Here is a 12,157-nt window from a genome sequence, read left to right as displayed (position 1 = left end):
GTTGAAAAACGCGGCAATATCAAAAAATCTGTAGCAGGCAGCCACAGACAAAACATCCTCCAGACTTAGCATAGTCGCGCTACCCCCTCTGCCACGCATACGGTAATTTTACTCCATGTTCGAGTCGAAAGTGTCTTTGTGTGACGTCCGTGGACTCGTTCGTCGTTTGAACGGACCAATCACGGCACGGGACTTCGCTCACCTCGTCCCGCGCACCCCCGCATTTTGGCATCATCGGTTGCATGAAATAATTGTTCTAAACTCGGTCTAGAGGATTCCTAGTCTATGCAGGCAGCTCGTTGAGTACAATTTTTATACTTTTTATAATTTTCATAATCTAGAAATCATAAAAAGTATGCAATCCTTGTAATTAAAGAGCCGCCTGCTACAGATTTTTTTAAATTGCCGCGTTTCTGCAGGTTTCTGCACTTTCATTAGCCAGACTCTATGTACTATTAAGAGCGCTATTACATTTCGGCGTTGAGCGAGTTTAGGTATTTTACGCGCTGCGGCAGGCCGTGCGAGCTCAGTACGCCGATCCCTTCTACCACACTCGCACTACAATGATGGATTAAACATTCTTGATCGTTCGCGAAGCATATTGAAATCAACCATAACAACACTAACTGTACTTAACTTTTAAAGTTCTAAAACTGTTATTTGGTAAGTACGAAAATACTAAATGCAGTGCAAATGTACATAGGGGCTGTTCATAAATTACGTCATCTATTTTTGACGATTTTTGACCCCCCCACCCCTCAAATCATCCAAAAATCAAGCTTCGGATGAATCTGTTTCCTCCTACGTCATGTTACCATCATCCGATGTCCAGACCCCCCCCCCCCCCCCCCACTCCTCCCATTTGAAACGACGTAATTTATGAATAGCCCCATACTTGTACTTATGAAGGTATATTACTCGAAAGAAATTATAGGTACCTACTCGCTCATTTACATGTTTCGTCATTGCATTTGGTACCTATAGGTTGTAAAGTTTGTATCAACGAGGGTTTAAAAACGAACTGGTACTGAGGATCTGATGATGATTAAGGTGGTCACGGATACCAATCAACCATGTAGTAACATGATTAGGCTCGTTTGATTCGTCTCAACAAGATCTTTGACACTGAAGATACACAGGGTCTGATGATGGAGCTGGAAGGTGGCCACGGGTACCAGTCTATCATGTAACTAAACAACTTCGTGTTTGGGCTCGTTTGATTCGTCTCAACAAGATCTTTGACACAAGACAGTACTCAGGGTCTGATGATGGAGCTGGAAGGTACCATTACCAATCAACCATGCAACTAAACCACATCGTGTTTAGGATCGTTTGATTCGTCTCAACAAGATCTTTGACACTAGGTGATACTCAGAGTCTGATGATGGAGCTGGAAGGTGGTCACCGGTACCAATCAACCATGCAACTAAACCACTTCGTGTTTAGGCTCGTTTTATTCGTTTCAACAAGATCTTTGACACAAGATAGTACTCAGGGTCTGATGTTGGAGCCGGAAGGTGGTCACCGGTACCAATCAACCATGCAACTAAACCATTTCGTGTTTAGGCACGTTTTATTCATCTCAACAAGATCTTTGACACAAGGTAGTACTCAGGGTCTGATGATGGAGCGCGAAGGTGGCGACGGGTACCTGTCTATCATCATCAGCTCCATCATCAGACCCTGAGTAGTATCTTGTGTCAAACATCTTATTGCGACGAATCAAATGAGCCCAAACACGAAGTGGTTCAGTTACATGGTAGACTGGTACCCGTGGCCACAGTCCAGCTCCATCATCAGACCCTGAGTACTAACTTGTGTCAAAGATCTTGTTGCGACAAATCAAACGAGCCCAAACACGAAGTGGTTCAGTTACATGGTAGACTGGTACCCGTGGCCACCTTCCAGCTCCATCATCAGATCCTGAGTATTATCTTGTGCCAAAGATCTTGTTGAGACGAATCAAACGAGCCCAAACACGAAGTGGTTTAGTTGCATGGTTGATTGGTACCGGTGACCACCTTCCGGCTCCATCATCAGACCCTGAGTACTATCTTGTGTCAAAGATCTTATAGAAACGAATAAAACGAGCCTAAACACGAAGTGGTTTAGTGGCATGGTTGATTGGTACCGGTGACCACCTGCCGGCTCCATCATCAGACCCTGAGTACTATCTTGTGTCAAAGATCTTGTTGAGACGAATCAAACGAGCCTAAACACGAAGTGGTTTAGTTGCATGGTTGATTGGTACCGGTGACCACCTTCCGGCTCCATCATCAGACCCTGAGTATTATCTTGTGCCAAAGATCTTGTTGAGACGAATCAAACGAGCCCAAACACGAAGTGGTTTAGTTGCATGGTTGATTGGTACCGGTGACCACCTTCCGGCTCCATCATCAGACCCTGAGTACTATCTTAAGTCAAAGATCTTGTTGAGACGAATAAAACGAGCCTAAACACGAAGTGGTTTAGTTGCATTGTTGATTGGTACTGGTGACCACCTTCCGGCTCCATCATCAGACCCTGAGTACTATCTTAAGTCAAAGATCTTGTTGAGCCGAATCAAACGAGCCCAAACACGAAGTGGTTTAGTTGCATGGTTGATTGGTACCGGTGACCACCTTCCGGCTCCATCATCAGACCCTGAGTACTATCTTGTGTCAAAGATCTTGTTGAGATGAATAAAACGAGCCTAAACACAAAGTGGTTTAGTGGCATGGTTGATTGGTACCGGTGCCCACCTTCCGGCTCCATCATCAGACCCTGAGTACTATCTTGAGTCAAATAAATACATATAGAATGTCAGGTCGTTTCAAATATTTTTAATCCTGTCCGGTAGTTTATTAAACTGTACCATTATAAATTATAATACTATAAAAACGGTGCTAGGATCAAAGTCTCTCGTTGCGGTTTACACGCACACAGTATAGCGTTTTACACGGCGCCCGCCGCACACAATGATAAAAAACCTCGTCGTCGCCGTTGAAAATGTGCGGAGCCGACCGACACACGTCCTGCCTCTACAAGCTCTGCCGCGGCACTGAGCTGGCGCAGCGCGCGTCATCGGTAATATAGAGTAGTTTTCAAAAAATTGCCAAAAAATTATAGTAGAATTTCATAAACACTAATGTATACCAACAGTATAAGCAAACGTTGCAGATTGCTTGAGTATGAAAATGACTTCGATATTAAGTAGATTTTCGTAGGAATTGACACTTGTTTCGGAGAGAAAATCGAGTTCGTTTTACTTTGATTTTCTCTTTCTCAAAGGTATGTAGGAAAAATATAGTTTGATATGCCTAAAGTACAGGGTATTAGTAATACAAAATAGCCAGGTTTAGCAGAGTAAAATTCTCAACATTTCCAAATAAGAGCTCGCCATTCAGTGCTTCACGGGGTTTTTCGGAAACGACCATCAGAAAAAAAATCATTACTAATTTAATAAGTCCTTTTTCTAATATTTACAACGACATTTATAAAGATAAGAAGACGCTTTTACTGGAACAAGTACTCATTGTTTCTAATAATGAGCGCAAAGTCCTGAATTTCGTCGACTAGTATCATCAATTTTGCATTATTTCGACTTTTCTTGTAAGAGCGCTCTTAACCAAGTAGTAGGAGGAGGAAAAAAACTAAATTAAAACTAAATAAGCATTAGAAAAAATACCTTTTAAAATAATAAATAAAGTTCATAGCCGACTGGCTGGCCCTATTATAATAACGTAAGTACATTTTCAACCTACATTCACGTAATATCTATTGAAGTATCTGTGTACAATAGGGATGTTGACACATGAATCGCGAATATATTAACATGTTATGTTTTTACCATAGCAGGGAATGTTAGAATGCTGAAAAATATATTCTGTAAGGGAAAATACGCGTAACAAATTAATTAAAAATAAATAATAATGCGTAACTAATTAAACTCAATTTATATTAAAATTTAACAAAATTTAAAAAAATTTGAATAATTACGGGTCTAAGTATGTATCTATAAAATGAAAACAATTTAAAATAAAATTGTCAACTTCCTTATTAAAGGAATTAATGGATTACAAATACAAACGAGACTCATGAATATATCGGTAGGTACCAATACAACACATAACTGCGTATTGTTTTACGAACTAGTTAAGTACCTACAATTACAATGCCATTTACTTAATTCGGGACAAATACAGGACAAGGTTGTTATTAATTAATTACCGAAGCTGTTAATTATACAGTAGGTAGCGTGCATTTCGATAACAATTGTTCAATAGCGATAGCGTGCATCTTACCAATAAAGCGATAGTAGCCAGGTGGAGAGTAAATCCTACGCCTAGCTCGCACCGGGGTTTTAGATGTGCAAAATAAAAAATAATAAGAAGACTAAAAATGTGTTTTTCATCACACTTGCTCGGAAAAGATGTATTTACACGTAGGGCTTGCGGGCGGGAAATTGAATTTTTCGCCCTAGGGCGGAAAAAATCTTTTCCGAGCAAGTGTGATGAAAAACACTTATTTACACGTAGGGCTTGCGGGCGGGAAATTGAAATTTTCGCCCTAGGGCGGAAAAGTGTTTTATACAGAAGTTTGTTTTTATTAATTCTCCTTTTTTTCCTTACAAGTGTGATGAAAAACATTGTGTGTGCCACGGGCGGTAAAGAAATTCCGAACTCGTGAACATTTTAAGCCCTCGCTTCGCGTCGGGCTTAAAATTGACACTCGTTCGTAATTTCTTATTTCCCGCCCTTAATACACAATGTACTATTTATAAATTGTTGTAAGTAGTACTTAGTTAGGACTTTATTGTACAAAAATCAAAACAAAACAGGAAAAATAACATTCGTCATTAGTACAAAGGCGAAGGAGGCTTAAGTGAATTTGTGACGTTCCACGGGAAAAGGTACCTTATGAGGGTTTCTAGTTTCGGAGATATGAAATGTTTTGTAAAGAGGTGAAAAAATGCTCAATTTTTTTTATTGTGTGATCTGAAACCTTAATGCGTAACGTTTGTTTACCTGTTTTTATTTTTGTTATAAGTTAGTTATAAGCCTAGTAATGTCGTCTCAGAGTTTAGTAGAAAAGGTACCTTATGGAAAAAAGATTGAAAATTCCCAAAAAAACTAGTCAATACGGGAAAAGAAGTTTGGTAGAGAACTGTATTAGCATTCTGCAAAACTAACTTGATAATTTCAGTTCTGGTTGGGGCGCCTCGCAAATATTATAACCGTACATAGACCGACATCACAAATCCAAGTAGCCTGCTATTATACCAAAGTTACTCTCGTCAAGTCTTTCTTAACTAGAATAATCTTCATTTGGTTTGGTCGCATGCAGTAAATCAGCCATTGGTTTGCTGAAAAATGCCAATACCCGACGCATTACCTTATGGAATATCTGAGGTCATTGAACCTCAATGCCGCTTATCTTCAATAGCAACCGAAATATATTATTGATAAGAAATAGACGATTTATACCATCTTAACCCCAAAATATTATTAGTTTAAAATCCTAACTGTTCCATCATCATCATGCCTCATCATGTAACTTAATCACAAGGTACCTTTTCATTACATACAAATTATTGGTCTTTTTTAAGATTATTATGACGAAGAACTAATTAAATTTGGGGCAGTTTAATGTAAATTAATATTTTCTATTCATAAAAGATAAACTGTAATATGATTGATATTTTGTAGTGATGTATTATTAGATTTATTTCCATAAGGTACCTTTTCGTAAATGTATGGAGCAAATACTGTTATTGTTATGTAAGTTTAAAGTGGCATAAGGGGTTAAATATAGTATTTAGTTGGGGTTTTAGGATTTATTTCATTTGAATGACAGAATTTCTTTCATATGTGCTCAGAAAAATTGATTGTGTGTCACATTAAAAGTAAAAATATTCAATTTTGTGATTTTATATGAAAAAGTCAGAAAATACATTTTCACCTCTAAATCGGTATTGTTTTTTGCTTAAACTGTCTGTCAGTGTCGTTTTCTAATAGATAGAATTTAAATCTTGAGAGCTCATTGCAATCAATCGTAAAAATGAAATAAAACTTTATTTTCAAGAGATTGGCTAGTATACACATAAATCAGTCGATATCAAAAGTTTCTATTTGCATTACAGAACAAGTCGCAATTTTTTTTTAATCTCACATATATAAGGTATTATTATTTGTAGTCAACTATGTAACTTACTTCAGGAACATAGTTTTTTAGGCGGCTAAACTTAAAACTTCTCTATCGTAAAGTTGCTAATTTCACAACATTATTTTCAAAAAATCATATCTCTGTAACTACGCAACCTAGAAGGTTGATCTTTTGTGTTATCGATAGCTTATTTATTGTAGATTACTGGGGTATGCATAACTCCATACCCGCCATAAGGTACCTTTGACCGTGGGACGTCACATTTTAACTTTTACATAAACTAACAACATTTTTAGATTTAAGCTAGTTATTAATTTCGTTTAGTAGTACCACTGTATATATATTGTATGTAAATAAATGTTTTATACCACAATAAGTAGCGGCTCACAAAATACACCTACGTTCCAAATTATTTATAGTTTATGGCTGTGCCACACGGACAGACGCTTTTGCCATTTTGGCTTCGGAACCCTAAAAACCCGTTCGAAAGCCCGTGTTCAGATTAATCAAAATGCATAAGTATATGAAATTGAAAATTGCTCGACAGTTGGCTTAAGTGGAATTTTATATAGAGTTCCTCGTGGTTCGATGGTCGCAGCATTTAGAGATTAACCTATTTTGCTAAGTACATTTACTGAAAGATTGTTAAATTGGTTGGGGATAATCAAAATTAGATAAGATGCCTGGTTAAAATTAGTTTATAAGTTTGAATATTACTAGCGTAATTCTACATAGTTGATGAAGGGACCTGAGCATCTTTCACAAATTTGATAAATTTTAAATTCAATATCCTGCTTTATTAATGATATTACTAGGACGTGGTAACATTAACATGATACTGAAGTACCATCGGCCAGATCTCAATTCCTATTAGAATTTTGTAGCATTTGTATAGTTCGTTTTTTTTAGCATTAGAAAAAACTACGTGATCTTGACAAATCTTTTAATTGAAAATCGCTTTTTAAAATTCAGTAGTCAATCAGTTTTTCAAAAGTGTTTTTCAATAAAAAGACACGTCAAAGTTGTTTACCTTTTTTCTAATGCAAAACGAACTATAATTACATGATTGGGTTTTAATTTAGCAAGCAGTTACCTACCGTAATCTTTGTCGGAAGTAATTAAAATATTAATTTTGAGTCATATTACATCATGAAATGAAATACATATGTCGTATACTAAGGAAAAAGTGACTAAGCCCTCCGATGACAGAGGCTGCTGGAATCGAGCCGGCGTCTTCAGCTTACGTGGCTAATAAATTAATGAAAAATCTTTGTTTCAGGCAACTAGTGGCCCATACATAAATACCTTAAAAACTAGCATACATATTATAAAAATATATTTTAAAACTAAACACTAGAAAATAACATTATAGTTATCATGCAGTTCGCAACGTGTCAGGAAGCCGGTCGCGGAACCACCGAAACTTGACGCCCTTCGGCCAAAACTCCTCCTTGGTGAAGGTCGCTAGATGTTCAGTCAGAACGCTCACCACAAACGAATAAAGTTATATTTAATTCGCATTGTGTCGACCACAATAATATCTAATGTCTTGACCACTAGTATATGCACTATTTAATAGGCTAGGTGCATTTGACCAACTCTAAAGGGCGAGCAGCCTACTGCTCGCCCTTTAGGGATTCGTATAGCATGTGCAACTACCTATACTTGCACATGCTTCTCCTTTGAGGGATAACGGTATAGAGAAATGGTGATTTGTTCCCAAGTTATCATCTTATCATAATACATCAATTATGTTCACGTCTCTCCTGTCGAACCGTCCAAAGTTAAGGGATACAAAGCCTCTACTTCTCTGATTAAACACTTATATACAGAAATACCTGTTACCTGTGTGATAAGACCAATAAGTACCTACTTAGTTTACAAAGAAGCTGTTAAAGAACGGTGCACTGACGATACTAGAGTTGACCAACAAAAGTCTGCAACGATTTTGATAGCACGCTCAATGCAAGTGTTATTTTAAACATAAACTTCTCTGAAATTATGACGTATAAATAAATATCACTTGCACTGCGTATGCTATTAAAATCGTTGCAGACTTTTCTTGGTCTAACTCTAACTATTCAAACTTGCTGCCGTAGAGCCGTGAAGCCTTAAGGTTTTAACTATTTTTAAACTCTCGGCACTTATAGTTTCAAATAAAGAGCCCGGTAGATTGCTGGACCAAGTTGAAAGTAAGTACATATAAGGCAAAATTAAAAACAAATACTGTAAGGAGTTTTTTAAATAAAAAGATGTGAAGTGGAAATTGCGAGAAAATCCGGCCAGAATCTCCGGGACTATGATGCGAACTAAATATTTCCTAGACTTGTGTTAGATAGGTGTTGTGAGTACCTAGGTATTTACAAATGCCAATAAGTTAACGTACTGGGCCAATCATGTAAAAATCTTCATAACTTAAATATAAATGTATGATTTCAGTTCGCATCTACTTACTTTTTAGTCGGATTTGTCGATAAATGATTGGCCCCTGGGGGGCGATTTTTGAAATTCGATCGCTCGATTTCGTCACTCGAAAATCGGTGGAAAACGGCGAAATGCTAATTTTTGAAATACGAGCGATAGAAATTTGGAATCGAGTGGTATTGACCACTCGTTTTCAATTTTATTAGTAGAATTTAAATGCCTAGTAGCGGAGATATTATTGAATAAAATGCACGAAATCGAGCGGTCGAATTTCAAAAATCGGCCCCCTGGGCGTCAGTCTAAACTTAAATAATGCATGGAAATGATAATGCCATTGCATCTATCATCCTAACATATTTTTACTTTTCAATTGGCGTTTGTCGATATACGACGATGATATATCACATAAATAGATGGGAAAGAGTCGGTACTCACCTTGAAAGCTTCCCGAAACTTGTTGGACATGATGTGGTAAAGTATGGGGTTGATGCTGGTGGAGAAGTAGTAGAACACCCCCGAGATGTAGGTGAGGACTGTGTAGGCGTGCAGCAGCAGGCTGGAGCGCGGCCGGTGGTGCTCGTCCGTGCCGTAGATGGCCACGAGCCTCTGCGCGTGGAACGGCGCCCAGCATATGAAGAATGCCGCTACTACGGCCACTGCGAAACGACAACTCATTTATGCAAGTATAATAACAAAAGCGTACTAGGGCCGAAGACTTAATTACCCCTTTATTCATAACATAACAGCTACAAGCCTCTATTGGCTAATAACCGTTTGTCTTTATCTGTCATTTTGCCTTATGTATTTGTAAGAAAGGGATAAAACATAATTTAACTAAATCAGGTCCGTAAAGTTTTATGAATAAGGGGGTTAGAGGATATAACCTTACGAAGACGCCTTATCTGTAATTTTCGGTACAAAACAGTCTGCCGATTTTTTCGGGGAGGGGCACCTCGAATGTAACGTAAAAATAGCCATGTAAGATAAACGTCAGTCCATACAATGTATATGACCATTGGCCGCCTATTTTCGACAGAGGGGAACGCCTGTTAATGACTACTCCGTTTGGTTATATCCTCTAAGGCCGAAGACATATCATTATTTCCAAAAGAAATAACCATGCCAGAGACGATTGAAAAGATAGGTACCTATTTCATATTTTATAGGTACTTTTAAAAGGTACTCCTTTTAAATTGTTTTGTTTTTGAATTTCAAACCTTCCAATAATCAACAAAAGTACAAAATAAATATTATGAATATGTTATTTATTTTCAAGTAATTGTACAGAGAGCTCAAGAGGTTATAAATATTTGCTAATATTAGATTACAGATTAAGGGGTCATCCATTAATTACATCACACGTTTAACAGGGTTGACAGGAGTGAGGGGGGAGTCACAAACTTTGTGACGTCACTTTGACTTATTTTAATTGATTAATTTGCTGTACAGTTATATAACAAAATTTTTGGAACCATAATCATTTTTATTTGTTTAATTTTCTCTCCTTATCAGTATTGGGCTATAAAATTACTTATATTTATTTTTTCAGAAATATTTTGATAAAATATTAATAATAGGTACCTACAACCTACTTAATTCGATTTGCCGATTTCGTTGAAAAAATGTGACGTCACACCGGGGGGGAGGGTTTTGCCAAATGTGACCAAGTTTGATAATGAAGGGGGGGGGGGGGAGAGGGGTCAAAAAACCTAGAAATTCATGTGATGTAATTAATGGATGACCCCTAACCAGTGAAATTTTCTAAGTAAACAACGGAACTTTCTTCATTTCTGCTCTGTTACATAGTAAGAATATGTTTCCATTTCCGGTATGACAATACGACAATAGGTACATTTCTAATGGAGCATTAAACTCGTAATCCATAAAGGAGCTTAGCCTCCTCGCTATCAACCACTTTTATTACCTAACTAGCAACATGGAAAGTGACTTCGCGTCGTTTTCCTTATGACAAACTGACAGACTTCGGATAAGAAGATTCTCAATGATCTGCAAATAGATTGAATTTCCAATAACCAATAATTGTAAATCCAATACCTATCTAATAATTGTATGCTGATTTACAATTAATGGATTTACAGCATTAGGTATACACTCCGGTCCTGAACATTTAAAAAAGAAATTGTATTTGAAGGAGCATTCCATTGTCAATAAACGGTCATAAAGTAAAAGAGAAGTATCTACATATTCGTATTATTTATATAATTTGCATAGTTAGCATTAGCACAATTTAAGAAAACAAATTTTATGCCAAAATAAATGATAGGTACTTATTAATGCCATTAAAAACAACAGAATAGATATCAAAACGAAAATACACAGAAGTATAACCATAGTATAACTGGAAAACCAACTAGGTACAAATATGTTGGGTAACTAGCTAGGTATAAATTAAAATAATTACCTAATTCACCTACTTACTGTTAACGAATAAATTTATATTTTGAATAAATCCTCACCTAGCATTTTTATGACGCGCTTCGTTGATTGGCTGTGCTTCCTGTGTATTTTATGAGTAAATCTCATTTGCAGCTTCAATTCCTTTTGCCCCGGTACATCATTACTTAAATCGGATCTTCTTAACCTTATTCCAATTAGAGAATAAAGTACTGTTATTAGCGCCATGGGGGCAAAGAAGAAGAAGAATGTTGACATCTCGAAGGAGTGCTGTATGATGACTCGGGTTTGGAGGCACATGGCGACGCCCTGGTGGCTGCGCACGCCGAACTGCAGCGCCTGCGGCAGCGCCAGCGTGAGCGCCGCCACCCACAGCGCCACCACGTGCCGCGTGGCCCTCGACAGCTTCGACATCTTGTGCGACACGAACGGGTGGCAGATGGCCAGGTACCGCTCGATCGTGAACAGCGTGATCGTCAGCACGCTCGCGTTCGTCGACGTCTCCGCCGCCAGCCCCCGGATCAGGCAGAACGCCGGCCCGAACACGTACGGCCACTTCGACCATATCGAATACATCTCCTGAGGCATACCACTAATGAGCAAAAGTAAATCTGATATCGCTAAACTAAATAAATAATAGTTTGTTGCGGTGTGCATACTTTTGTTCCGGATTATCACTAAGCACGTGAAAATATTTCCGAAAAGTCCGGTCACAAATATTAGAGAGTACATTATTGTTATAGGTATCACTATATACATGGGGTCCCTTTGTGGCCCGAATATTAGCACGGGGTCCACAGGTTCGTTGGTAAAGTTTGTGTCGTTCACACGCAAAAAAGAGCCCATTTTATTAAATATATGCACACTTTCACATCGTTAAATGGTGTTTACACTATCGATCTTTCACTATACACACACACACACACACACACAATGGCTTCGTCCATGAAGCGTTTCCAGACCTGTAACAACAAATAAGTTATTAATTCAATATATATTATACTCGTATCTAATGTGCTTACATTCTATGTGAAATCAATATGATATAATTACATTAAAAACAATAATTTATTATTAAAAAAGTACCATAGACTGGTAAATATTCATTCAAGATGAGAAACCTCCACACAACACCCAGGGTCATTCCTTCATTTTTAGTATTTTTACAATTTTT

The 12,157-nt window shown here is 37.6% G+C and overlaps 1 protein-coding gene across 3 annotated transcripts in view; it reads right to left on the bottom strand.

Moving 5' to 3' along the window:
* LOC134797396 (pyrokinin-1 receptor-like) overlaps positions 1–11,940 on the bottom strand; it is a 59,277-nt gene extending 47,337 nt beyond the window's left edge. For 2 of the 3 annotated variants that reach the window (XM_063769622.1, XM_063769629.1), the window contains exons 1-2: positions 11,046–11,939; positions 9,004–9,224 (exon numbers count right to left, since the gene is read on the bottom strand). In XM_063769622.1, coding sequence (XP_063625692.1) covers positions 9,004–9,224; positions 11,046–11,829 — 1,005 coding nt within the window. In that variant the 5' untranslated portion in view covers positions 11,830–11,939. Of the gene's footprint in view, positions 1–9,003; positions 9,225–11,045 lie in introns of all 3 variants that reach the window. The other variant, XM_063769637.1, reaches the window with a different exon arrangement.
* Positions 11,941–12,157: the final 217 nt, after the last annotated feature.

This window comes from Cydia splendana, chromosome 1 (genome assembly GCF_910591565.1).
Source record: "Cydia splendana chromosome 1, ilCydSple1.2, whole genome shotgun sequence".
In the NCBI taxonomy this organism is placed as follows: Eukaryota; Metazoa; Arthropoda; class Insecta; order Lepidoptera; family Tortricidae; genus Cydia; species Cydia splendana.
The sequence above is the reverse complement of the archived record's forward strand: the minus strand, read 5'-3'. Positions and strand labels throughout refer to the sequence as shown.